Source organism: Talpa europaea (assembly GCF_964194135.1).
Source record: "Talpa europaea genome assembly, chromosome: 4".
Lineage (NCBI taxonomy): Eukaryota > Metazoa > Chordata > Mammalia > Eulipotyphla > Talpidae > Talpa > Talpa europaea.
The window spans coordinates 12,185,139-12,212,549 of NC_140070.1; the positions used below are offsets into that span (position 1 = coordinate 12,185,139).

Sequence of the window (27,411 nt, forward strand, 5' to 3'; positions counted from 1 at the left end):
TAAGCTGCATTTCAAATACTTCCCTTGCTCCCTGCATTAAATGTATGTAAGTTACTTTTATTCTCAGAATCTACTCTGCTTGCAAAATAGATACTTTTCAAAACAATTTACCAGCCCAAAAACCTAGTTACTTGTTGATTTTCTTTCTTCCTGCCTTCCCCCAGACTTCCGTCTTCATTCTCACTATACACCCCGACGTTCACTGAGCAAATGCCATGGGGTGTACCTGGCCCTGCAACTATATCCCTGCTTCCTTCCTCAGGTATAAATATGACCTGTGTTTGTTCACTGTCTTAAAGCTTTGGGGAAAGAAATTTGCCCTCTTGTCAAAAAAAAAAAAAAAAAAAAAAAAAAGTTGGATCTTCTCAATGTCTGGATGTTTAGACCAGGAACGATGAATATAAATGTCCTTTGGGGATCTCTGAGCCACAGAAGGTGTGAGGCAGTCAGGCGTAAGGGGGACGGCCACTATGGCATAGCCTACCTGCCCTGGGATAGTCCTTCCATTGTTCATTCCTGGAAAGTCGTGTCTTTTCTAGAACCTGAGTGGAAGCATTGAGTCTGTTCCCAAGCAAAGTGTTTTATAAATACTGGTCATGAAAATGTGACTAGCTGCAGTCTGAAGTAGTTGGGAGACTAAGAATTTGTTTCCACATGAGGCAGAGAAAAGATTGATGAGATTTTAATCCAGTTGGGATTTCCCAACAAGATGGAGGTCTTCAAGTGTATTTCTTAGTCCCTAACTCAGGGCTGCACTTAAATTATCACAGAAAGAGGGCAGACAGAGCCTTAACCACAGAAATACCTGGGAAGCAACTCACTGGCATATTGGATAACACGTTCTCATGACCCCCAATGCCCTAGACTAAGAAACTTCTCTCTGGGGTCTACTTTACATTGCCACGAACCAAGCCACAGCCGAGAGCTACACCGAATACAAGCAGATGGCTGTTACTAATATCTCAGGGAAGCTTTAATGAAACGTTGAGAATGCAAGGATCAGAACAAATGACTGACTTGAGCAGACAGCATGGGGCCACGTGCAGATGCAAACCAGCGTAGGAGATGGAGCACCCAGTCATGGCCTTGGCCCTCCTTTGGCCTTTGGGATCCCAGACACAGGCAGAGAATGACATCTTTTTGGACCTTCTCAGCAAAAGAAACAGTATGCATGCGTGTAACTTGCTGAACACAGTTTCTGTGGGAAGGGCAGCGGGGTCAGCTCACCCGGTCTTGCTGCTCCATCCCCGCCTCTCCTATCACACTCTTTCTGGAGCTCTGGCAGGCCACAGGCAGGAGCAGGCGAGAGTTTTCTCTCCCATGCCACACAGCCAACCGCGGTGAAAAGGCCTCTCCACAGCCCAGCAGTTGACTCCTGGCTTCTGGAAGTCCTGGGAACTGGGGTGGGCTTAATCACCTCCCTCTGCTCCCCCATCACAGCCTGCATTTCCCCCTTAGCCTCTGCTGAAAGCAGACTAAGGTGCCCAGGTAAACCCTCCCTGTCCAACTTTAGCCCTTGCTTTCGCACATGCTTTGCTTGTGGCAGAGACTATAGTAACAGGATGCAATGGAACCAAACTCAGCGCGGTCATCCTTTTTGTGCTCAAAAGGGGAGGTTTTTTTCCCCTTAATATTTAATTATTTTGTATTAGAACTGGGGTAGAGGCCAGAGTTGCAGGGGTGTGAGAGGATACACCAGAGACAGAGTGGGGAGCAGAACAGGCGGATCTACTGAAATACACTGCTGAGGGGAGCAGCAGGGTAGATAGGCCAGGTCTGCTGTGCCAGGTGGGTAGTTCCCTGGCCGGGGGTCAAACCCAAGCTGTAGGGGTGTTAGCACTGAGACAGAAACCGAAAGGGGAGTTTTAAATCAGGAAACTGAGGCTATTCAGCTCTTCCTGTCATGGAGTAAAATCAAAGAGACATGTTCGGAAGTGAAAGCTTAGGTTTGTTGACGGAGCCCGGTCCATTTTGGGTGTTCTGGACTTGCAGTTCTGTAACACCCGGCACAGAGCTCACTGTTAGCAAAAGCTGTGGCCCCCTTGGTCACAGGCCAGCAAAGATAAATAGCAACAGGGCCTGTGTGCCTGGAGGACCAGCGGGGATTTCATCATGGACACCAGGTCGCTGGAATTTACACAGGACCACGACAGATATTTTATTCTTACAAGCTCTGATGCCAGTTTCACGCATCTCAAATAAAAATATTTTTCCAAGTGTATTTAAAAAACCCATTTGGGGGCCTTCCTGGTGGTGCAAAGGGTTAAGATGCAGGACTCCGAAGCTATTGGCAGCCTCTGCAGCATGAGTTAGATCCCTGGCCAGAGAGATACCCACAGGGCGCGGCAGACCTCTCCTGTCTCGCCCGCTGCTCCCCTCAGCAGTGTATTTCAGTAGATCTGCTTGTTCTGCTCCCCACTCTGTCTCTGGTGGATCCTCTCATCCCCGCCCCCCTTACACCTTTGGCCTGTACCCCAGTTCTGGTATGTATACATAAAAAAATCTTAGAAAAAAATAAAAAATCCATTTGGGACCAAGATTTTGGGGGGGAGGGGTGGCAGCTCTTTGAAGACTGAGGGCTGAATCCTCATTCTTAGCAATTTTTAAAGAGAAGTCTGACATTCATTTATTCATGATGATTTAAGTGAATCTTACTTGATGGAGGGACAAAGAAGTGGAAGGTTTGGCCAGTGCCCATCCTCACCCCCACTCTCACCCCCCACTCTCACCCCCACCCCACCCTTACCCCTCCCACCAGGGGCAGGCACACCAAGGCGAGATGCTCTCCCTGCAGCTTCTCCTCACCTCCCCCCAGGCTGCGGGTGGGGGCTCCACTGGAGGGTAGTACTTAGGCACATCCCAGGCCACAGCCGCCATGAACCACTTGAAGTCCTTGCACTTGAGCTGTTTGCGCAGCTCCTTCTGGGCAGAGATGTCCCCCGTGGAGAGGTGCCTGTACTCCGGGCGCCGCTGGTAAATGTACTCGGCAAACTCATCCATCCAGGTCTCCGCCACCCGCTTCAGGTTCTGTGCAGCAGAAAAGAATGTCATTATTGGCCCGCACACTCCAAGGGTTTAGTTGCGCTACAGATTGAAAAATAGAAAGTAACAGAAATCAGACAACCTCAGCAGCTATGGTTGGTGGGTCATTATCAATAAGTGTTCAAAATTGCAAGGCGTGTGATATGATTAGCCTGAGGCTTTGCATGCATTTCTGCTCCTGGCATGGAGTTCAAATGCCCAGTAGAGAATTAATTTATCAGAGTCGGTTAAAATTCCGCTGACAGTGATAGCAACTTTTTCATCCTTGTTGCATGATTAGAATTGTTTTTTTTTCCCCACAAAGAACTAAAGGAGTTGAAATTGGAACTAATGAAGTTCCTTTTAGGCATTAGATTGCTTAAACTGTTAGGAGTCGCAGAAAGAATGAGAGCAAATAAGCTGTTATGGTCTTTTCCCAATTATAGAAAGAACCCAGCATTGCTTAAATTCAAGACCTCCTGTTCTGATGATATCTGATGTGTGCAATATGGCAGCCAGGGGCATCTGGCAAATGACCAAGGAAAGGCAGGGCTCAGGAAGCAGCACAGCCAGTCTTCCCGATGCTCGCTTCCCTGGGGCGGAGGCCCAGAGGATGATGATATGGAAACACAGCCCTCAGGGACAGAGAGTGAATGGGCTCAGGGCCCGAACTCAGCCCCTTTGTCAGTTTTGGAATTGAGTAAATGTTTTATTGGTTCTGGGTCTCACATTCCTCACTCTCAGAAGGCACACACAGTAAAACGTACCTACATCATAGTAATGAGGTAATGGTAACAATGCAGGGTGGCTGTGGGATTAAGCAGGGCCACCCTTGAACCTGGCACTGCAGGAATTATGAAGCTCAGCGCTATTATTAGTAGTGCTAACGGTACAGGCAACCCGGTGTGAAATGGGTTGACTGTGGGCCACAGCCGCGTGCTCAAAAGGACTTATAATGAGACTCAATTGCAGGCAAACACAAAAAGGTTAATAAAGGGTTTATTTACAAAAGGAGGAGAAATGAAGAAAGGAATAACTCAGGGAGAAAGAGAGGGAGATAAATTGGTGACTGCGCCTACCAGTTCCATTGAGCTGGGACCCCAATATAGCACACTGAGAGCTGGCAATAAACCAAGGACCACCAAGGCCCACATGTCTGGTTTTATACCAAACCCGGCTGCTTAACTCCACTCTCAGTTCCCAGCAATGCTCCTTTGGGTGGTGATGACATTATGGGATTTGGTGTCTTGGATGTCTTTGGTCTGGGGTGGGGGTGGTGACCATAAAACCTACTTGTGGAGTTTGTTCAGGACATCCCCCCACAACACTAAGAGTGCAGCTTGGAAATCCAAGAGCCTGGCTCCCGGGCTCGGCCCACACAGACTTCTTTGAGAAGTTTCTCATTGGCACTTAAAGCACTAGTTTCTCATTGGCACTTAGAAGATAAAATGAGCAGAATGATGGAAACTTTAACAACATCTGACATAGCAATTAAAACAAAAACTAGTGACATTTAGGAAAATCACTTTATTGTACACATTTCTATGAAATCCTAATGCAGATCTGGATCACACCTAGAAATCTGTTGCACTGGGAGACTCGTTCACTGATATTTTCTTTCTTTTTTGTTTTTGCATAGAAGAACTGGGGTGCAGGCCAGAGGTGCAGGGGGTAAGAGGAGTCACCAGAGACAGAGCGGGGAGCAGAACAGGCAGACTGACTGAAATACACTGCTGAGGGGAGCAGCTGGAGAGACAGGAGAGGTCTGCTGTGCCATGTGGCTAGCTCCCTGGCCGGGGATCGAACTCAGGCTGCAGCGGTTATAGTGCTGAGATGTAACCCCTACACCACCAGGAAGGCCCTGATATTTTATTTCTAATGAGATGGTTCACTTTTTTTGTCCTGTCCCTCCACCTCCACCTCCAGCATCTCCCAGTGGGCCTTTCCCCATCTGACCTTGAACCCCACTTTCCCCATGGACTCGGTTATTTTTGGTCGATGGTGGGTCCTAGATAGGGCTCAGTGAATCCAGCAGCATGCATAAAGGAGACACCTCTGGTTTCCTGGTTGCCTCTGTGTTCCTTGCTTGGTATGTTCCTGGTGTGGAGATCATGAGCCTTGTTCTCTGAGGCTCGCCTGCTGCTTTACTTCTCGGTGGCCTCGCCTCGCCCCATCACACTGTCCACTGTCCTGACTCCAGCTGACCTTGGCAGGTGGTCAGAGTCATCCCGGTTTTGTCATATTCTAACCCTTGCCAGAGATTCTGAACTGATTTGTTTGCAGAGGGAAAGGAAACTGGTGATGTTTTGAAGCTCCTGCTTTTGGTGGTGCCATGTATTATATATATGTGTACATGTACACACACATATATATATATATACACACACATGTACTATATATGTGTACACATATATACATGTACTGTATGTATATACATATATACATGTACTATATCTGTGTACACATGCATATACATGTACTATATGTGTGTACATGTGTGTATATACACGTACTATATATTGTATATATGTGGATATATCACTATATATGTGTGCATATGTCTATATAGATGTATTATATGTGTGTACATGTGTATGTATACGTGTAATATATATGTGAACATGTGTGTGTATATATATATACATGTACTGTGTGTGTGTGTGTGTGTGTTCCTGTAGTTCCTGTAGCTGGTAATTGTCAGCAACGTTAGGGACATTTTAGTGCAGTTGACCAGGACACTAGCCGGGTAATCTCTCCGTGGGAGTCGTCCGTATCATTTCATTCTGATAAATGTTCCGGAGGAAACACATTCCATTTTCATTTGTCCATGGGTAGATAATTTTTAAAGTCAGTGAAAAGATTCAAAGATAGAATGGAGAATAACTAATCCATGATATCCAAACTATATTTATATTCAAATTTTATTTTAGGCTGTCGTTCCAACCTTTATCCTAACCCCAATTATTTCATAAAGTGAAAATATTTAATTTTCACTGACTTCATGCTTTTCTGATAAATGAGCATGAGTAAAGGCAGGGGAATGGCAAAAAGTAGAGGCAAAGAGGTAAATTTCCCAGGCATAATGAAAAAGTGACTTTATTAAGTAGAGCCATGCCTTCAAAATTCTGATGGCTTGCAGGAGAGCTTTGTCACAAGAAGTCTATTTTAATTTGGGTAAATAAGTGCTTTAAGACAGTAAATGCCACAAAGTCAAGGATAGATCTGTTTTTTTTTTTTTTGGGGGGGGGGTTTAAAATGCCAGCACTTTTCCTGATTGTAAGTGTATGTGCACTCATCTGGGTATGCTAATTGTTGAATTTATATAAAAAAACATATTATAAAATGAATATGAGTAAATTCATAGCATGTGAATTCACCAGGGCCCTGAAATTAGAACCAATTTTTAAAAAATACTGTTGCAAAAGTGTAGGTATTATTTGCTTTGGCATTTTGAGTAGAAATGGGGATTATTGTGAAAACTCAGAGGCACTAACTACTTCGGGTATGTTCGATTGGAAATGACTCAAAGGATCATGACAAACGTTAGTGAGGCTAACCAAGATCAATAAATAAAAGCGGCAGGGGATAGCATGCTGGTAATTGTCAGCAATGTTAGGGACATTTTAGTGCAGTTAACCAGGACACTAGCTAGGTAGTTTTGCATTTTCATGCTCTTTTCCAATGGAAAGACTTGGTTACAGGTTAGGTCTGCTGATTTCCTGAATACTCCAAAGAAAGCAGCAGTGTCATGGGTATATCCCAGAGGTGATGTCAAACAACCAGTTCCTTTTATTGTAGTTTTTCATGAGATGGGGAAAGAGGAATACCATAATAATGGCAAAAACCATACCAGCCAGTGTTCCTGTAGCTATGGGTGCTACATAAACATTTAAATATAATTATAACATCCTGACCATTGTCTGATGTCCCCTATGACTCACTGGATGACCTTAATTAGAGACCCTCTACTCTCTGAATGGCATTTTCTATCAGGAGGAAACTTTCTAAAGAGCCAATGCGATAGCCAAGGAATAGCCTTCACTCCCAAACAGTGTCTGAATACAATTTGGAGCTTATTATTAGGGAAATAACAGTCCAGTGTGTTAATTTGCAACTGTAATCATGAATCAGTGCTTAGTTTTGGGGAAACGTTGGAACCACAGCTGAGAAATATTATCAGTAGTTGCAAGAAGAGTTTCATTGGTTGTAGGACAACCAATTGTAGCGTAGACAGTCTAGATTGTAGAATAAATTCATCTACTGCAGGAACATACAAGATTTGTGTTCATGGGGTGTATCTACAGGAGCACATATGCACAAATTCAAATATATGGAGGCAATGGGATAGAAACAAAGCAATACTTCCCACTCAGACATTCCTAGCTGAACTCACACATGGAGAATCATAAAACTGAGACATCTGAATACCCTCTCTTACAGGAGATGGTAGTGTTAGGGGGAAAAGTCTGTCCTAAAGCTAATTCCATACAGGCTTTGTGGACTCCACCCCCACCCTAGGCCAAAGCCAAAGACACTGGGAACTCCAAATCCCATCCCCACCAAAGGGAAGGTGGCTGGGACCTGAGGGTGGGGTTAAGCAGCCAGGTTGGTATAAAGCCAGACACGTGGGCTTTGGGGGGGTTCCCCCATTTTGGCTCTCCACCAGCTCGCAGCGTCTGGCCAGCTCTGAGAGTGCCTTTGGGTTTCCAGGTTGGCGGATCGGGTAGGACATATTAAAGACTTTATTTCCCTATTTTCTCCCTGAGTTGTACATTTTCCTTAATTCCCTTTCCCTTGTAAATAAACCTTTTATGAACCTTTTGTGTGTGCCTGTAGTGGAGTATTCATAAGTCCCTTATAAGTGCGCCGGTGAGGACCCACAGCCAGGAACCCGTTCAATATCGGGGCTGCCCTATAACAGTAGCAAAGGGAAAAACAACCTGGCTTGAGCCGTCTCTCTCTGGAATAAGCATAGGTGAAGGTCAAGAGGAAAGTTATTAAGAGGAAAGGAGTAAAGCGTGGACTGGGACACTCCCCAGCTCTCAGGAGATGAACTATAAAGACTGTCTGCTATATGGGAACAAGCTGTTAGCTGGGATCCTTTTTTTTTGAGATTTAAATAAAATTGCTTCATTCTCCAAATTGTACATTTTTGTCTTCCCTGAGAGGGGTGTGGATTCCAGGGGTGCCTGTTTGCACATTCATCCTTCAGTTTCCTCTTGGGGAGCTTCCCTTCCTGCTGGCATCCTTACCCAGACTTGCACTCTCTTCTGGCCCTGCAGAGATTTGAGATTTGGGGTGTGCAGGGGCTTTTCCTCATCTCTCAAACAGGTAGATCAGCGAGGCAGAGATTTGGGTGAAGATTTTCAGGACATGGCAGTGCTGTATTGGCAACTCAGTCAGTGATGAAGATGGAGTATTTCACTTGAACTCTCAGATTCTTTGGCTGCTATAAAGAATTTCACTCTGGCCAAAATTGCCTTCTTGGCTTTTAACTTCCTGCCACGGTGCAAGCCTGCTCAAAATTCCCCTCTTATGTCTCCTTTGGAGGCCACCCCAGAATATCATAGTTTCTTCCTTCTTTTCATACAGAGCAATTCAGCTTTCTCGTCGTTGCTGCTTATGTTGTCCAAATACCTTTCTGTAACCAAAATGCCCAATCCCAGGTGTTCTGCTAAGCAGAGATAATGCCCCCACCCCCCGCCCAGAGTTAAACAGTTCGTTCTTGAATTATTCCCCATCCCCAAAGTTTTGTTTCCAAAGGGTTGCCCACTGTTCAAGACACTCCACAATAGGCCCCCAACAACCCTCTTTAATTCTATTCCCCATGTAAAGCAACCAACCCATTCTGAGCAGGTTTATGAATGGTTTTAGCAGCCACATGCTCTTCGCCGTGGTTTGTGGTAGCTCCAACACTCCTTCGTACACTCCTCCACCCTCGACACCGCACTACCACCACACCGCACTCTGCTGCACCACCCTTATAGTATCAGTCTTTTAGCGCAGGTGGACCCACTTCAGGTGCCCGCCATCAGGCATGCACCCAGGATCACAGGGCTCTCTCATCTATCCTGATGGCGGAAGGGCAGAAAAGCCTGATACCTTTTACCTTACCCTACACCCCACAAAAACCTCTGTTCGGGAGAACTGCTTTAATCATCACCACTGAGAAAAATGCAACCTCCCCTGCCTTTGTCCACAGCTTCACCTGCTTCAATTCACTCTTCTCCCATTTGCCCAATCATGTCCACTAGGAAACTCTCTTCTTACTTCTTCCTATTAGGGTTGCCAGATAAAATATGGGGCACAGTAGATGTGTGTTTCAGGTAAACAACACATATTTTTAAAACATAGTTAACACTCATGTCATGCTTGTATTATTAATATTACATGGGATACACTTAGGCCAACACAATTACTTGTTTATTTTAAATGCAAACTTAACTGGACCTCCTTTCTTGGATTTGCTAAGCTAGCAACTCTACTCCTGATATACATAATAAGCATATGTGGAACCAAATGTTTTTTTAATTCATTAAATGATGATGCAGAATCTGGCAGCGTTTGATGCTATTGCCAATACAGTGAATGTTTTGCTTCTGCGGGAAATTATTCCAGAGAAGTTTCAAGCACTCAGCAGAGAAGGCTGCTATAACACATGGTTGATGTAAATATGCTTTCCAATCCCACCGCTTTTCTCTTTCTAACAGGCCTCCTGCTGGCCCTCCACCTGTGAAGCAAGCAGGGAAGCAGCCCCACAGCTAAAGAGAATAGTATTGCTAATTGATAGCCAGAGGTGAGGGCTCAGCAGGACTAGAATGGATGAGTTAGGGCTTCCTGTAAACATCTGTCTGAAAATAAGATGAAGGCTTTCCTGTCTCTTCACAACTGGGCTGGTTTCTTCTCGACTCTGATGTAGTTGGATAAGATTAGTTGGAGGATTAGTTGAGGGTGCAGGATCAGCCCAGAGGTTTTCACCTGCAGGGATTATATCCAGTGTGGAAGTGACCTAACAGTTGGAAAGATAGCTATGAGATAGCTTAGGTGAATTAAATTGTGAGCTGACAGGATGAGTTTGCCCAACATCCTGTTTGAACAGGTGGACTGAACTGTGCTGCTGAAGGTCTTGTTTTAACAATCTGTCCCATTAGACCGACCAAAGGCACCATACTAGGCAATAGGGGCTATATCCTAACAAATGGTTATTTTACAATTTTCTTTGGGTGGGGTGGGGATAGTCAAGGACCCTGTGTGCACAGTCAATAAAAATCTTGACCAACTCTCCTGACCAAGGAGACTAAGGGCTCATTAACATGCTAAAATGCACACACCTGGATGGAGGATTAAGATGCTGAGATTTGTGACATCTGAAGAAGCCTGTAACCCACCCACGCATGCCCCAGCGTAGTCCAGCCCCAAGCAGGCTGTGCTGCAGCTCCCCTCTGCTCCTCCCCCTCTGCTCCCCTCTGGCCCCCCCCCCCAAAAAAAAAACCTCTTTCCCAACTCTTTTTGGGAAACCAGGCAGGAAACTTCCTCTTCCAGTAACTACCTCCTTTGTGCACAAGTATAAGCTTAATAAACCTTCACTGCTTTTCTCTTTTTAACAACCCCCACGCCCCCCAAGCAGGTAGGGAAGCAGCCCCCAGCTAAAGAGAATAGTAATGCTAATGGATAGCCAGAGGAGATCCTCTAACCTCTTTGTTGAATTCTTTCCTGAAGAAGGTAAAAGGACCACAACTTTGGTAGCAGCCCCAGGAGCTGAGGAATAGATTTATTTTTGGTATAGAAAGTAAAGGAAGGATCTCTCTCTTTTTAAAAACTGCAGACCTTCGTACTTTCTAAATGAGAGTGAGCTAAAAGCTGTTATTCTGAGCACCTTCTCTGCACCAGACTTCGAGGGCATCCTCTATTTTTATGTCACCTTTCTGTGGCTCCTTGTGAATCACAACATGCTCCCTTGTTCAACTAAAACTGCTGTTAATCTCTCTGCTGCCTGCACCGCCCAAATATATTTCAAAAGGCCATCACTGAGTTCATTCAGCATTATTTTTTTTTAATTTTTTAAAGATTTATTTATTTATGCATACAAGAACTGGGGCCAGAGGTGTGGGGGAGGTGAGAGAATTCACCAGAGACAGAGCTGGGGAGCAGCACTGAAATACACTGCTGAGGGGAGCAGTGGGCGAGACAGGAGGGGTCTGCTGCGCCATGTGGGTCACCTCCCTGGACAGCTGGGGATTGAACTCGTGTGGCAGTGGCTGATGATAGCTTGAGAGCACTGTCTTTAACCCCTGCACCACCAGAGGTCTTAGAATTTAAGTCTTGTTTTCTTTGCACTAATCAACACTAAATATTTCCCTAATTCTAGGGCTCATCAGGTTTTTGAACTGATCTTTTTCCAGGAGTGTTAAATCATATTTCTAACTCAGAAAATCTAGAACAGATTTCCTGCTCTGAATCATCATCTTTTTGTGCAGCAGGAGCAAAACCAGATAATTCCATCATACCTGCTGGCTCATGAAACTGCAGAAATCAATTTACTGATTGTTTTTTTTTTTTTGCCAGCAACATTTCAGACCCTACTGTTGGATTATCCTAAAAATACAATCGCTGTTCAGTGTTTGAGCATATATTCTGGAGCCAATTGCTCTCTGGCAAGAGGTTGTCCTGTGCATGTGTGTTATCAGGACCATCTTCCCTCAGAAGCATGTTTCTATCACTTTGTGCAGGTCTAGTCATTACATGCATACTGGGGTGACCCCACCCCCGGGCTGTGCTTGTGTCAGTATTAAGCGATTGCCTTACAGAGGGTTCAGTAACAAAATTTCTCTTTCTTCAGCTATCTTTTATTTTATAATTATTACTTTTACTCTACAAATTGCTGATATCTGGCAAAGCCCATCTCACACATAAACAGCGTCCTATTTGCCGTGGTCACTCTTCCTGCAAAGAATTGCATCCTTTATCCCATGATTTAAAATTTTGTGCCAATTCACATGCATTTCTTGTCTCCCCTTTGAAGTTTAAGAGCAATCTAGTAGCTCATTGTCCCACCCCCAAGCCCTCTTATCACTGATAATGTGATGTCATCGCGGATACAGCTCAAAGCAGATCTCTTTAAGAGAGCTTCAGCCTCACTATGATTATCCAGCCAGTGCTACTTTTCTCTGATCTGAATTCTTTGAAGTCAGTGGGAAGTCTTTAGCATAAGGAGAGGATGGATAATCCAGACCTAAAAAGGGAGGCTTCTCTGACAAGCAATTTCCTTTCTTTTGCTTAAGGCTGTGTGAGCATTTTGCGAGCAATTACCTGCTCTAGGCTGTTTTGATATAATTTAATTATATCTCTATTATACTTTTAGCTGAACATTTTGGATGTTTATGGTAGTGTGTCTGATAGCATCTAACATAGCCTTTAGATAGAGGACCACAAAGCAAATACAACCTTCCAGATTATTTTATGACATATCTTATTTTAAAAAATGCACATAAGCCTAATTTAAAAACAGTCTTATTGAGGAATAATTGATATGACTGTCCATATTTAAAGCATGCAATTTGGTATATTTTGACATGTGTCTCTATGAGTGAAACTGTTAGGGGGAAAGGTTGTCCTAAAGCTAATTCCATACAGGCTTTGTGGACTCCACCCCCACCCCAGGCCAAAGCCAAAGACACTGGGAACTCCAGATCCCATCCCCACCCAAGGGAAGGTGGCTGGGACCTGAGGGTGGGGTTAAGCAGCCAGGTTGGTATAAAGCCAGACACGTGGGCTTTGGAGGGGTCCCCCATTTTGGCTCTCCGCCAGCTCGCAGCATCCGGCCAGCTCTGAGAGTGCCTTTGGGTTTCCAGGTTGGCGGATTGGGTAGGACGCATTAAAGACTTTATTTCCCTATTTTCTCCCTGAGTTGTGCATTTTCCTTCTTTCCTTTTCCCTTGTAAATAAACCTTTTATTAACCTTTTGTGTGTGTCTGTAGTGGAGTATTCATAAGTCCCTTTTAAGCGCACGGGTGAGGACCCACAGCCAGGCAACCTGTTCAATATCGGGGCTGTCCTATAACAAAACCATCACCAAAATCATGATAATGAACCTATTTATCACCTCCATGTCATTTCATAGTCTTTTTGAAATTTTTCTCCCTTTTTCTGATGCTTTCATTTTCAAACAACCACTGATGTATTTTTAAAAATTTTTAAATAAGATTTTAGAGCAGTTTAGTAAAACTATGGGGCAGGTGCAGAGATTTCCCATATACCCCCATCCCACCCCTCCAAGAATGGCCTCCTCCCTTATCAACAACCCCACTAAAGTGGTACATTTGTGACAACTCCTGAATCTACACGGATGTGTGATCATCACTCAGAGCCCATAGTTTGCATTAGCGTTCACACTTGGTGTTGTATACAATTGATTACTTTTGGCACTATAATTTAGTTTGCATTTTCTAGATTTTTATGTAAATAGATTCATAAGGTACATGCTCATTTTGTCTGGCTTCTTTCACTGAGTCTAATTATTCAGTGGTTCATCCATGTACTCGCAGGTATCCCTCTTTATCACCTTCCATGCATGGCCATGCCACAACTGGTTTACCCATTTGTCTGTTGATGGATGTTTGGGTTGTTTCTACTGTTCGGTGATTGCAAACAAAACTATAAACAGTCTTGTACAAGTCTTTAGGGACTTTTGTTTCTCTTGGTTAAATATCTTTTTTTTTTTTTAAGATTTATTTATTTATGCATACAAGAATTGGTGTGGGTCAGAGGTGCTAGTGAGTGAGAGGATTCACCAGAGACAGAGTGGGGACAGAACAGGCAGATTGACTGAAATGCACTGCTGAGGGGAGCAGCGGGTGAGACAGGAGAGGTCTGCTGCGCCATGTGGGGCAGCTCCCTGGCCAGGGATCGAACTGCTGCTGTAGCTGGCAATACCTTGATAGCTCTGTCTTTAACCCCTATGCCACCAGGGAGGCCTTTGGTTAAATATCTTGAAGTGAACTGCTGGGGTCACATTTGATGTCCTCTTATCTCTTAATGCAATTGCTGAACTGATTTCCGAGGAGGTTGCTCCAATTGCTACTGGGAAGTAGCAGTGTACAATCATTCCAGTTACACCATAACTTCTCCAACATTCATGTGACCAATCATAGCTTCGGCCATTGTAAATGTGCAAGTGTGGAGTGGTTTTTCATGGTGGTTTTAATTTACATTTCCTGAATGACTAATGATGTTAAATATTTTTGTTCATGTTCTTTTTTAATATTTGTGCATCTTCTTAGATGAAGAATCTGTTTAAATTTTGTACCCATGTTTTCTTATTATCAAACTTTGAGAATTTTTTACATATTCTAGATACAGTTTCCTTGTCAGCGATGTAATTTGTAAATATTTTCTCCCAGCTTGTGTCTTAACTTTTTCAGTTCCTTGTGAAGAGTAGGAAACCTTAATTTTGATGGAGTCTAAATTATTAATTTTTCTAAGGTACATGCTTATAATATCACATCTAAGATGACTTTTGTCATCTTCCTGAACTGAAACTCTGCTGTATTAATTATCTACTGATAGATCACAAATTTTCACAAAATGGAGTACATTAAGATAACAAATATTGAAAAACAATTTTGTGCCGTGCCAGTAAGCCAGTAAAGCCTGTAAGTTGGGAGTGGCTTGGTTCAACCATCTGGCTTGGCTTTCTTGTGTTTCAGTCAGATTTTGGTTGATGAAGAGTCTTCTTAAGTCTTCAGTGGCTTGGATGATCTTCCTGCAAGGTGGTTCACTCGCATGTCTGGCAAACTGGCATTTCTATTGGTGGGAGGGCTCAGTTCACCCCTACGTGGGGCTCCCTGCAGGGCTGCCTGAGTGACTTCCCCCTAAGTGAGCCATTCAAGGTCAGAGTGGAAGCTGCAACACCTATTATGAACACACCAGAAGCAAAAATACAGCAATCTGCAGCATGAGTTTGATCCCTGGCCAGGGAGCTGACCCACATGGCACAGCAGACCTCTCCTGTCTCTCCTGCTCCCCTCAGCAGTGTATTTCTGTTCTGCTCTCCACTCTGTTTCTGGTGAGTCCTCTCACACACCCCCCACCCACGCACCTCTAGCCTACACCCCAGCTCTTGTATGCATAAATGAATAATATAAATCTTTAAAAAAACCAAACTCCACAATGCAATGGGGAAATATTTCTGAATAAATTTAGTGTAAAATGCCGGATCAAGTTAAGGACTATATGCATACTTAGGAAGTTAGCAAGGAAGGATGAAAATTTAAAAATTGATTAGGTAAACAAATGTTCATTATCAAAAATAGTGTGTGGATACCTATGATGAAATACTATTCATAAAGAATTTTTATATTCATACCAGTATATAAGATTAGGATAAAGTTTCTTTTACTCCTCACCCTGTCTCAATCCTTCATTTTGTCCATTTATGAGAATTAAACCTGGATTTTTCTGCTACTCTTTGACGTACAGCTCACAATAAAATGAAATAAATTGTTAAAGCTGAAAACAAAAGGCAGGAGGATCTTATTTTAGATGACTATTAACACCTTTGCTTTTTTTCTTCTTTAACTAAATCATGCCCAGCATTTGTAGCCACCAAAGATGATATGAAGTGTTTTGCTCCCTCGCAAGAACAAGCTGTCAAACACACAGATTAAGCTAAATGTTGCCCCAAATTTTTTTCCATGGGTTATTAGTAGCGCTGGTTTTATTTCCTATACTTCATTTTTAATAGCTCATGCAGAGTCCTTAGGTTGAAATGAAATCCGTGCCAAGTTTAGCATTCTGTGAACTTTTAGTTTTATAAAGTATTTTCAGAAATAGAACACCGAAAGCATCCAGACACCAGGCTGCCATGTGGTTTGTGGCCATTTCTCAGCTAACAGGGTATCAAGAAGAGTGAATTTTCTCCACCACAAATGACATCCAACAGGAGAGACACTTGGGTTGGGATTACTGTTGGAAATGGAATTTTGCCATAAACCAATAAACTATTTGAAACAAGGGTGATTAGAATAGAATGGAAGTGTAACAGCAGCCACCTCAGCACCACGCACCGTGCATTTGCCCAGCTAATTTCCCAAACGAGGTCTTTGCTGCCAGGAGCTCCTGTGGCTTCATCACCCCATTTGGGTCCTAAGAGCAGAGTTAGAAAGCAGCCAGCCCTTCGCCCTCTTGCAAGAGTTGCATTTTTGGTTATTGAGATTACCACGTGCTAAAATATCTTAATGTGCTGAAGTTTTAGCCACTTAATTTGGTAGCAGCAGGGACCCATTTTGTCTAAGCAAGTTTTCTCCTCTCTAAGCCTCCAGTGGAGTTGTGAATGCTGGAAAATGCTCCCTTTAATGGGGATAATGATAAAAATGCAGTTATAATTCCCCCTAGCCCACAAATAGGGTTCACCATGTAGTTTGTTTCTCAAGAGTTTTGAAAAAAGAAAGCTGCATGAATGCTGAATAACAACATAGAGTGCCAAGGTGCTCTAGGTCGGGGAGAAATAAACAAAAACAAACAGTGAAAGTTACTTTAAAGAGGAAGTAGGGCCTCCCTGGTGGCACAAGGTGTTAGGACACAACCTATGAAGCTATCCGCAGCCACTGCAGCATGAGTGTGATTCCCAGCCAGAGAGCTTCCATGGCTCTCTGGCACAGCAGACCTCTCCTGACTCTCCCACTGCTCCCCTCAGCAGTGTATTTCAGTCAATATGCCTGTTCTACTCCCCACTCTGTCTCTGGTGACACCTCTCACCCCCACACCTCCGGCCTGCACCCCAGCTCTTGTATGCATAAATAAATAGATTTTTTTTTTAAGAAAGAGCAAGTAAATCCCACTTTAATTTCATTAAGAATGGGGAAGTAATTCGTCATGGCAGGCAATTATCATGTAAATACCTAGGATCATGTAAAAATCCTATCTACTATAGAATTTTCCAGTAGGCTGAGCAAAAACAAATGTGAGACTTTGGTCCTGCCCGGAGAACCTGAGTAAAGTTGAAGGCTGTCCCCACAGCTTGGGGGCCTGCCAGCTCCATGTCAGGTTCTGCTTTTCCACTAGCAAGTCTTAGCTAATTGCTAATTGATTCATCAGTCATAGCTGAGGCTGAAACTTGGGAACGCACAAAGAAATATTTGAAATAATGTAACTAAGCAAAATAATGTTGGGAAGAATATAACAATTCTGGAGTGTTGGGAAAAATATGTAGAGCAAATAAATAGGAGGAATCCAAACCAAAACTGAATTTGGAGGAAATTGCTACTTTAAAATAATGTCTTTACCCCCCATTTTTAAAAAAATGGTCCTTCCTGTTAGTGATCTTTTAGGTCATTTTCTTGTTCAGTGCCCATGTTTGGCATGAAAATTCTATGCTTTATCTCCATATTGTTTAAAAAGTTTAAAGTCAGTGTGTAATACTCTTGCATTCATTAAACAAATAAAGAAAAGGTAAGGCCGACTCGATCCTTCCTGTTAGTGATCTTTTAGGTCATTTTCTTGTTCAGTGCCCATGTTTGGCATGAAAATTCTATGCTTTATCTCCATATTGTTTAAAAAGTTTAAAGTCAGTGTGTAATACTCTTGCATTCATTAAACAAATAAAGAAAAGGTAAGGCCGACTCGATCAATATGAGTTTGAGCTGCGCGGGTCCAGCAATGCGTGGATCGTCTTGTAAACAGATGGCATCAGCTCATGGTATCTGTAAATGCAGTGCAGGCTGTAAATGTGTTGTCTCTTCCTTATGATTTTCTTAATGTTTTCTTGTTTCAGGCTTACTTTATTGTAAGAATTCAGTGTATAATACGTGATAGGTGTTAATCATCTGTTTATGACAATGGCAAGGCTTCTGGTCCACAGTTCATTAGTAGTTAGGTCTTTGGGGAGTCAGATGTTATATGTGGATTTTGACTATATGGAGGTCATTTGCTGTTCAAGAGTCAGTGTCTATGGACACAGAAAACCATTTCTGATACCATAGGGCTAGGAAATAAGTATAACTGGGTGGTGCAGCCTCTCCCTGCCCTGTAACAGTATCAGGCAGTGAAGAATAGATTTTAACCATGGTTATAATTTTGATGATTTTTTAAAAAAAGATTTAGTTATATATTTACACATCCAAGAACTGGGGTGTAGGCCAAAGGTGCAAGGGCTGAGAAGATTCACCAGAGACAGAGTGGGGAGGCGGATCTACTGAGATACACTGCTGAGAGGAGCAGCGGGAGAGACAAGAGAGGTCTGCTGCGCCATGGGGGTTGCTCCCTGATCAGGGATTGAACTCAGGGAACTCAGACCATAGCTATGATAGCATGATAACACTGAGACTTAACCTCTAAGCCAATAGGGAGGCCCCAAATTTGGACTTTTTAATTTAAAAAAATTTAAACATCCTTGTCTATTTTTTCACAGTGTAGAAATCTCCCCTCAAGTGTAGTCATCTCGGTTTTCCCACCACCAAAACAGCCATAGTTCTCCACCACCACAGTCCACTGTGCCTCGTCCCCCTATTTTCTACTCTTTCCTGCTCCCTTCTTGCCCCCCCCCCCCAGCCCTCCTGAATCTCAGATATATTTTCTGCAAGGGTGGGTCATTCTGCCTTTATCTGATCCTTTGTTTGGTTTCTCTGGATTCCACAGGTACCTTTCTCCTTCTGGCTCACTTCGCTTAGAGTAACCCTGTGTTCTCATTTTCTCTCTCTAGCTCCTTGACAGACTGAATAGTTTTACTTTGCCTATTTTCCTAATCTGCAAAAACACATACAAACTGTCTAGAGTTCAAAAAAGGAACATCATTAGAGACTGAGTATGGCTGCTCTACCTGTGTTGTGTTCCAGATACTCATCTCCAGAATGGGGAGATGTCCCTGGGTGAGGTGACATTTCTTTACAAAGGGTTGACTGGATATAATTTGGAAAGGTCCAGGTCTTAGGCATTTCTGCCTGGCACATAGCAGGCATCTGATATAATAATTATAGAAGAATTTCTCTAGCCTGAATCTTCTTGGAGGCTCGAGATGACATTTACCTTCATAACATACAATGGACTCATTGTACCTGAAAGATTAATTTAATTATTACTATCACAGAATGAACTTACGACTGACTTCTAGGGAGACTCTTTTGAAGGGTAACACAATATTATTTATGGATGATCTTTGAATTTCTTGGGGAAAAAAAAGCTCCCTCTAAATAGGAAATATTCTATTTTAAAATGAGGCCAAAAGCAACAAAACCTTGGTCATGATCTGTGAATCATCTTTAGTTTTTGCTACAAGTATGGCCAGAGTCCAGGTTCCATTTTCGTTATACTCTAGTGAAGAAATAGACATAGTTATTGTTTTCAGAGGAATTGCTTCTATGCAGAAGTCCTAGTCATTCATGCAGGCTGAATCTTTTGGGACGAATTCCTCATTTCCTGCTTTTTGGAAGAAAGTTGTGATAAGCCACCAAGACCCTGGACTCAACGATGATTTCAAATAAAGCACCTCAACTCTATATTAGGGAGAAGTGTTGGCTGCTGGTGACGGCTGTGGTTGTTCCGCTCCAGCTTGAGTTTGCAGGGCAGTTTTATGACAGTAAACTGATTTACAGGCATGGGGGGAGAAACATCAATTTGGGCCAGTGTCGATTTCCCATTTATCATCATACTTTAGAGCCTTGTTGGTGATTTTATTTTCAGACCTCAAATGAACCATTCTGGTCTTGTTAATGCTTTTCCTCAACTGATGGATTTTTCTGACATGAACAAAGGAGAGAGAGCAGCGTGCATCAGATGTTGCAGTCTTCTGTTTAAACTACTTTGAGATGGCAATGAACAACGAGGGGGCTTTCATTAATAAGCCCAGGTGATCTGACTTTGACATCAAAGTCCCTCCTCTACACCATCCGCCACCCCAGGGATTTAGAGGATCTGAGAGGCAGTTAGCAGGACTGTCACCAGGGATGAGACAGTAGAAGTAAGGTACCTGGGGAAAGAGGTTTAAAAGTCATTTTAAACAGGCCTCCCTGGAGGTGCAGGGGTTAAGTCTCAGCGCTGTCAAGCTATCGCCAGCCACTGTGGTGTGAGTTTGAGTCCCTGCCAGGGAGCTAATGCACATGGCGCAGCAGACCTCTCCTGTCTCGCCCGCTGCTCCCCTCAGCAGTGTATTTCAGTAGATCTGCTTGTTCTGCTCCCCACTCTGTGTCAGGTGAATCTTCTCACTCCCTGCACTTCTGGCCTAGATCCCAGTTCTTGTATATATACATAAATAAAATAAATCCTTAAAAAAAATTCATTTTCTTCTTCCTCAGACCTTGGATTTAACCTTCATGCTTACAAAATATAATAAACATAGGAAGGTTCAAAAGTCACTACATTCTACTAAGAAACCCTAAGTGGACATATAAAGTGAATATATAAAGTCAAGTATATTTGTTGCTTATATGTAGCTCACAGTTGCCTATGGGATTGTAACAGGGTGGTCCCCAGGAAAGGGGAGGTCTAGGTTCCCTGCCCCACCCAAGGGAGGGTGGAGCTGAGCAGGGAGGAGAAGAAGCTGCGGAGGAGACTGGGGAAGGAGGGAAGAAGCAGGATGGAGAGCAAGAAGGAGACCTGGAGGAGGCACATGGAGCAGAGAGACATGTGAGGAAGCTGCAGTTGCTTCTCGGTCCCGGACTGGATGACACAGATGTGGGTGAGAGACCTGTGGGGAGGTGACAATGGCAGCGTTTATCTTGATTTTGATTTTGCTTTTTTCCTTCCAGGTTAGTCTGGCTCCTCCTTCCCCTTTCTTATGGGTCCCCACCAAAAGGTGCTTTAGACCTTTGGCAGGCTTTCAGGCCTTGCTTTGGGCCAACCCTGGTTGGCTGCACATTTACCCACGAGGAGGACGGGTAACTTTGGGTGCTTGAAAACTTTATTCTTCTCCATTCTTCTTCACTGTGTTACACACTAATGGTATTAAAGTTCCCTTCCCTTGAGGGTCTTACACACTGGTCCTCTCTCCCTGTACACTGTGGCCAATCAATACAAATGACTAGATTATGTTTTGTCTTGATGTGGCTGATGGCAGAACCTATTTAGAACAGACAGGTTTGGGGGTTTTGGGGTGCCCCTCTCCCTGCCCTGTAACAGGATTATTAAATATAATCTATAAAAAAATAGAACATATGTCACTATATATGTTATATAATCTTACTACGTTATCTGTGATATATACTTCTTATAAATCATAATCGCAATTATTATAATCTATACAAAATAGTTTTTCAATAGGTAAAGTATATGAGAGACGGGTCTCATTCCACACAGAACTTGATTAATTGTGTCTAACCTTCTCTTGTCCTCACTATTTTATACATCTTGCTGGGTGTGTGGATTCTATTTTACCATCACCGTTGGGGTCATTTATTATGAGAATTCAAGGCTTCTGTTTATCTTGGTCATCATTTATATCTCTGCGACCTAGCACAGTAGCTGGCACGATATTTTTTTTTCCCAGAAGAGAAAAATCTATTTGTAAAGAAAATCTGGCCCAAGATTTTGTGGGTTGTTAGAATTCTGGACAACAAGGGCGTGTGTGTCTCCCTGAGCCCACGTAAAGCCGTCACTTCCAACCCCCCTAGTCTCAAACCCCTGTCAGCGTAATCTCATCTGACTCCCTCTTTGTCCTGCTAGTATTTTCTCTCCCACGCTGCCGCGATGCAAACCTCACAGCCACACCTGGTCCTCTCTCCCTGTACACTGTGGCCAATCAATACAAATGACTGAGCAAGATTTCTTTACAAATGCTGCTTGCATTGCAAGTGCTACTTTCTCCCCTTAAATATTTACTTGCTGGTTGACCTTTCCAACATACCCCTGCTATTTTTTTGCCTGCACTTCCTTTTTAAAACTCCAGATCAGTGTTCTTGTGTCCTTTGGGTAGATCTGAGGCACACGGCAGGGGAGGGGTGGGAGGGGATCAAAGCCTGGGTCGGAATAGCCAACCAGACTGTGGTGATGGGTCACGGGTGCTGTGATAGTGGGAGAACTGCAGGGGCTACACTGGAGGGGAGAAGTCAAGTGTTGTTCAAAAATGAACAACGTTGTAAGAAAATAAATATAAAAAAATAATTAAAATGCATAGGTGCCTCCCTGCTGTCTATAGCAAACAGGTGGACACCTGGGGCTGCATTCCAGCTCCCCAGGGTCTTCTGGGTCTGCCTGCAATGCTCATTCCTGGTTCAACTCCAAAGGTCCCCAACACAATCCTTTGTCCCTCCGTGCCCACTCCCTCCTCCTGGGACTTTGGGGGTGCTGGCACCCCTGCCCTAACTGTCCTCCTGCTGCTCCTATTTACTTCACACCTTCTGTAACTGAGGTCATCTTTGGACTCACAGGCATGGGTCCACCATCTCAGGTTGGCTTACTTGACCTTTGACCTCTAACCTTTTAAAGTGATTTACACTTTCAAGAGCTATAGGCCAATGTTGAGCTTTCAGACTTTTATGGGGACTTGACTTCCTGGGCTTTATAGCTCTTATCCTAAAACATAGATAATGATGGCCATAAAATGCAAATGCAGTTCTAGAAAAGAAGGTGTTATTGACACTATGTCAGTAACAAATCATAGGATATGGCCCCTCCATTTGCATTCTGTTGTCCCTGGCAGATGTAGGGTGAGGATGGGGTCTCCTGTGAAAGCCTGCCGGTGGAGCTAGGGAGGCAGCCGTGTGAGCTCTGGGGCTACCCCTCCATGCCCCATGGGACCCTCTTGGGAAACAGTCCTGGGTCCAGTGTCTCCTCTGGGTTCTACTGTTGGCTGCAATTATCTCTGTCCTGTCCCTGCTGCTAAAGCCACCTGGCTCAGGCCCAGTGGCTTTAATTGTCCCTGAACACACAGGCATCACAGGGGAGTCTGAGGTGTCAGTGATTGCTGCTCCTCAGCACAGCACTGGGCTCACCTCCCAGCCAGCCGGGTGGAAGGTTTCTTAGAGAAATCTTTCCTGGTCAGCGTCTATGCAAAGCATTGCAGCAAATGGCCCAGGGCCTTCCCCGAGGAGCTGCTCCTTCCTCTTCTGTGATGCAGGCTCAGTGCCATCCCAAAGAAGGGACTCTGTCAATAGCCCTGGGGCCTCCCTAGTCCCCATACAGCTCTAGGGAGGGGCTCCCCTTCCCTCAGGGCTGTTGTTAGATCATGGCAAAAAGACACTGGTTGACTGGTACTGAACTCTGAGGCCTCTTGGCAAAATAATCTAGCTTTATGCATGGCAAGTGAGTGCTCCGGTTCCCAGGTGAAGCTCAGCCCCTGCGTCCAGGAGTTGTGCACTTGGGGGGAACTGACACAGGAATGCTAATTTTTATCTTTGCCAAATAAGGCCATTAGTAAAGATCTACTATCACGCATCCTGCCATAAAAAGAGAAAAAGACTGAGTTACTGTGTTGAAAAGGTGTCACTGAATTGAGTAGGCTTAGCTTTGTGATTTATATATTCCCCAGTTCACTGGAATTGGCTGAAGACTTGGCCAGAAACTGGTCCTGAGTTTGTGAACCACTATTCTATGAACCTTGTTCATTTAATCAAGGTATACTGGAGTCCTCATTCAATCAAAAGCTGAGGAACCCAGGCCCTCTCCTCTACATTTACAATGAATTTGAAAATTATTTGTTGTCTGTTGGTTTCATATATGAATATGTAGATTATAAACAGAAGGAATTGAATAAATATTTGAACTTACTTCTATAATATACACCTGTATGCTGTTTAGAGGACTGTGGGCTGTTCATACACATACACTGGCGCTCACACACTGGTATGTGTGTGTAGTTTTTTTTTTTAAAGATTTATTTTATGCCTACAAGAACTGGGGTACAGGCCAGAGGTGTAGGGGGTGGGGGTGGTGAGAGGATTCAGCAGAGACAGAGTGGGGAGCAGAACAGGCAGATCTACTTAAATACACTGCTGAGGGGAGCAGTGGGCAAGTTAGGAGAGGTCTGCTATGCCATGTGTGTAGCTCCCTGGCCGGCTGGGGATCAAACTCGTTCTGCAGAGGCTGTGGATTGCTTCACAGTGCTGTGCTTAACCTCTTGCGCCACCAGGGATGCCCATGTGTATATGTTTTTGAAGTCTGCTGGAATCCTCAATTTACATAGGTTCGTAAATGAAAGATGTGTTTTTAAAGAATTGAAAGAGGGCCTCCCCTGGTGGCCCAGCACTTGAGTGCTGGGCTGCGAGGCTGCCGGCCACTGGCGAGGGTCCCACAAAAAAAAAAAAAAAAAGAATTAAAAGAACTTTGTAAAATGAGAACACAAGCTTTTGGAGTTTGACTTCCCTCCATTTCCTAATGAGGCTGCAGAGATGATTCTGCCTGTTAAGTAGAGGGGATCCTGCATAGGAAGCAGCTTCAAAGTCATCACTTGTGATGATTTAGTAAGAATGTAGGGTGTAGTAATAATGTGGGATGTAGCTGTTTTTGAGGTTCTCTCATAGAACATCAGAATTGTTTTTCATTTTAGTATTTTCTATTTAGAAAATCATAACATGTTCCTCATAGTGACAGTTGAACTTCAATATATATGACTTTCTGATTGCTCTAGCAGTTCAGAAAAAAATAATGATGAGCCCTCAAATAAAATTTAAGTGGAAAAGATTAAAAATCAGAATCATGGACTTTTTGCATTTGAATAAATACTTTTTGCTGGATATTTTATAGGCTAGTCCTAGTTTCCCTATATTTGACAGTTCTTGAAAAAGCACTTTATTTCTTACTCAAAAATAGGTGAACAGATTTATTTTTTGAAAGTAAACCTTTTCAGGTCAGTAAAATGTTCCCCCAGCTGTTCCACTCAACTTTGATTATAAACCAAGACACACACTGACCATCCTGCAAATGAATGGTTCAGTTTGAGACACTAGTTGGAGACCTTATGAGTGAGTGAGGACAAAAGGAGGGTCATCATTAACTTTGGGACATTTTATTTTATTTTTTTAATATATTTTTTAAAAGATTATTTATTTATACAAGAACCAGGGTACACGCCAGATGCGCGGGAGGGTGAGAGGATTCACCAGAGACAGAGCGGGGAGCAGAACAGGCAGACTGACGAAACACACTGCTGAGGGGAGCAGCGTGTGAAACAGCAGAAGTCTGCCGCACCATGATGGAACTGGCGCTGCAGAGGCTGTGGACAGCTTCACAGCGCTGCACTCAACTGCCTGCACCACTAGGGAAGGCCCCATTTTATTTTTTTACTTTGGGATATCTTAAACTCCTGATTTGTGATATATGGTCAAAATTGTTCATTGACCTTTTTGGTAGATTCTTGTTTTTCTGAATGAGTTTTCAGATCCCAATGTATTAGGTATTAGCACAAAATTAAATCCTATGTCCTAATCCAAGATGCAGCTCTTTAATCACTCCATGACCTTGTGATGCTCCATGACCTTGCTTCAGATAGCTTATTTCTTTGGCTACTTAGTGCAGTATGTCATTAATATCAGGCTACATTTTTGAAGAAGGTAGAAAATATGACTACATTCCTTCATGGAGGTGCAATGTACTTCACTACTGTTTACTGTAACTGCTATAAAGGAATTTATGACTGTGCCTATGGAGAAATGGACTGTTGGAAAATAATTTCAGAAAGGGATTAAGGAAGGCTCCTCCTTCCCCCAAACAGTCACTATAAGTGAAAATCTTACACTTCATGAAACTGTTCAAATTTTAGGAAAAGTTTACACCTGTAGCACTTTCTTGTCTCAGTTTTTGCTGAGTAATTAGTCATTCAGTAAATGCTGGTTGAGTGCCTACTGGGTCTTATACTCCTACTCTGCTATTTATCTTTTATGTGAGTGTGATCAAGCCATCTTGCTGATCCTCAGCTTTGTCAACTACAAAATAAAGGTCAGAATACTAGCCTTAGGTTGGTGAAGAATAAATATGATGCATGTGAAAGTACTTTGAAAAAATGAATAAAAATGAATAATAAGGAATGGGAATAAAACTCTCTAAATACTAAAACCTGCTAAATGCAATGGCAAGTGATGGCATTTTGATTTTATTCTGGTGTTTCTGTCAGACTGCCTTAAATTATACCCTGTGTGAAGCTGCTTACTTTGTCTTCAGAAAGTCATTATCAAGTCCAATATTTTCTGATCCCCAATTACTCACTCTTGCCAGGCTGGTCCCAGATGGAACTTTATAAGGGACGTACTTTCTGTAGATATGACCAACTCTAGAACACGGAACGTCAAACATTTCTCCTCCACACATCCATACCTAAAGAAGGGAAATTTAAAAGTATAACAAAAGAGAATAGTAAATCTCCCACAACAAAGAATTTATTGTCAATGTCATAAAAAATTCTCCGAATTTCTCATAGTCTGTGAGTCAAACTAAATATAACAGCTTGTATTTATTTATAAGTGCCTAACCAAAAAAGAAGACCATATTTTCAAAAATTCTAGATTCATAAAAGTATAGAACCAAAATACTAGCTCAGTAAAATCTATTTTCCATGGACAACATATTGGCAGTTTAAAAAAATTCTAGTAAGAATTTTTCACACGTATTGCACTGAACTACTGTTTATATTTGTTTTGACAACCTTGTGAAGTCATTTAAAGAAATAACATTGAAATTTTAGAAATTTCTAGAAAGGGCAAATGAGCCTAGATATATGCATATTTTTAAGTTACATCTAGATTCTGAAACTTAAAAATTATAGTTGCATTCTAATTTCTCTCCAACCTTGATCTTTTCTCCAATATAGAAAATAATTGATTAATGATATCAGCTCAGGGAATATGAAACTCAAGGTACATGTTGAGATTCTATGCTTATGTTTAGTAACAAAAATAGTACCATTTTGGCAGAATGCCCCACTCAGACAGTAACATACTTAATCATACTTTTATATAAAACAGACTATTTCCTGTAAAAGGATTACTTATCAAACCATAAATTCAGGCTACTTATATAATAGATTTTTAGTTATTTTATTTGTCAAAAAAAAAAAAAAAAGGAAAAGAGTTAGATACCATCGTGGTTGGTTTTATGTGACGGTACCACAGCACTCAGGTATTATGTCAAATATTATTCTGATGTTTCTTTTTTTTAGAATTTTTTTTTAAGATTTATTTATTTATACAAGAACCAGGATACAGGCCAGATGCAGGGGAGGGTGAGAGGATTCACCAGATACAGAGTGGGGAGCAGAACTGGCAGACGGACCGAAAGCATTACTGAGGAGAGCAGCAGGCGAGACAGGAGAGGTCTGCTGCACCATGTGGGTTTCTCCCTGGCCAGTCGGGAATTGAACCTGCGCTGCAGAGGCTGTGGACAGCTTCACAGGGTGGTGCTCAACCGCATGCACCACCAGGGAGGCCTTATTCTGATGTTTCTATAAGGGTGGTTTTTTTTTTTTTTTTTGCA

The 27,411-nt window shown here is 42.9% G+C and overlaps 1 protein-coding gene across 1 annotated transcript in view; it reads right to left on the reverse strand.

Moving 5' to 3' along the window:
* GALNTL6 (polypeptide N-acetylgalactosaminyltransferase like 6) overlaps positions 1–27,411 on the reverse strand; it is a gene marked incomplete at both ends in the record, with an annotated part of 887,471 nt that overhangs the window by 48,288 nt on the left and 811,772 nt on the right. Inside the window, 2 exons of the mRNA XM_084231985.1 lie at positions 2,806–3,027; positions 26,149–26,256. Coding sequence (XP_084088111.1) covers positions 2,806–3,027; positions 26,149–26,256 — 330 coding nt within the window. The remainder of the gene's footprint in view (positions 1–2,805; positions 3,028–26,148; positions 26,257–27,411) is intronic.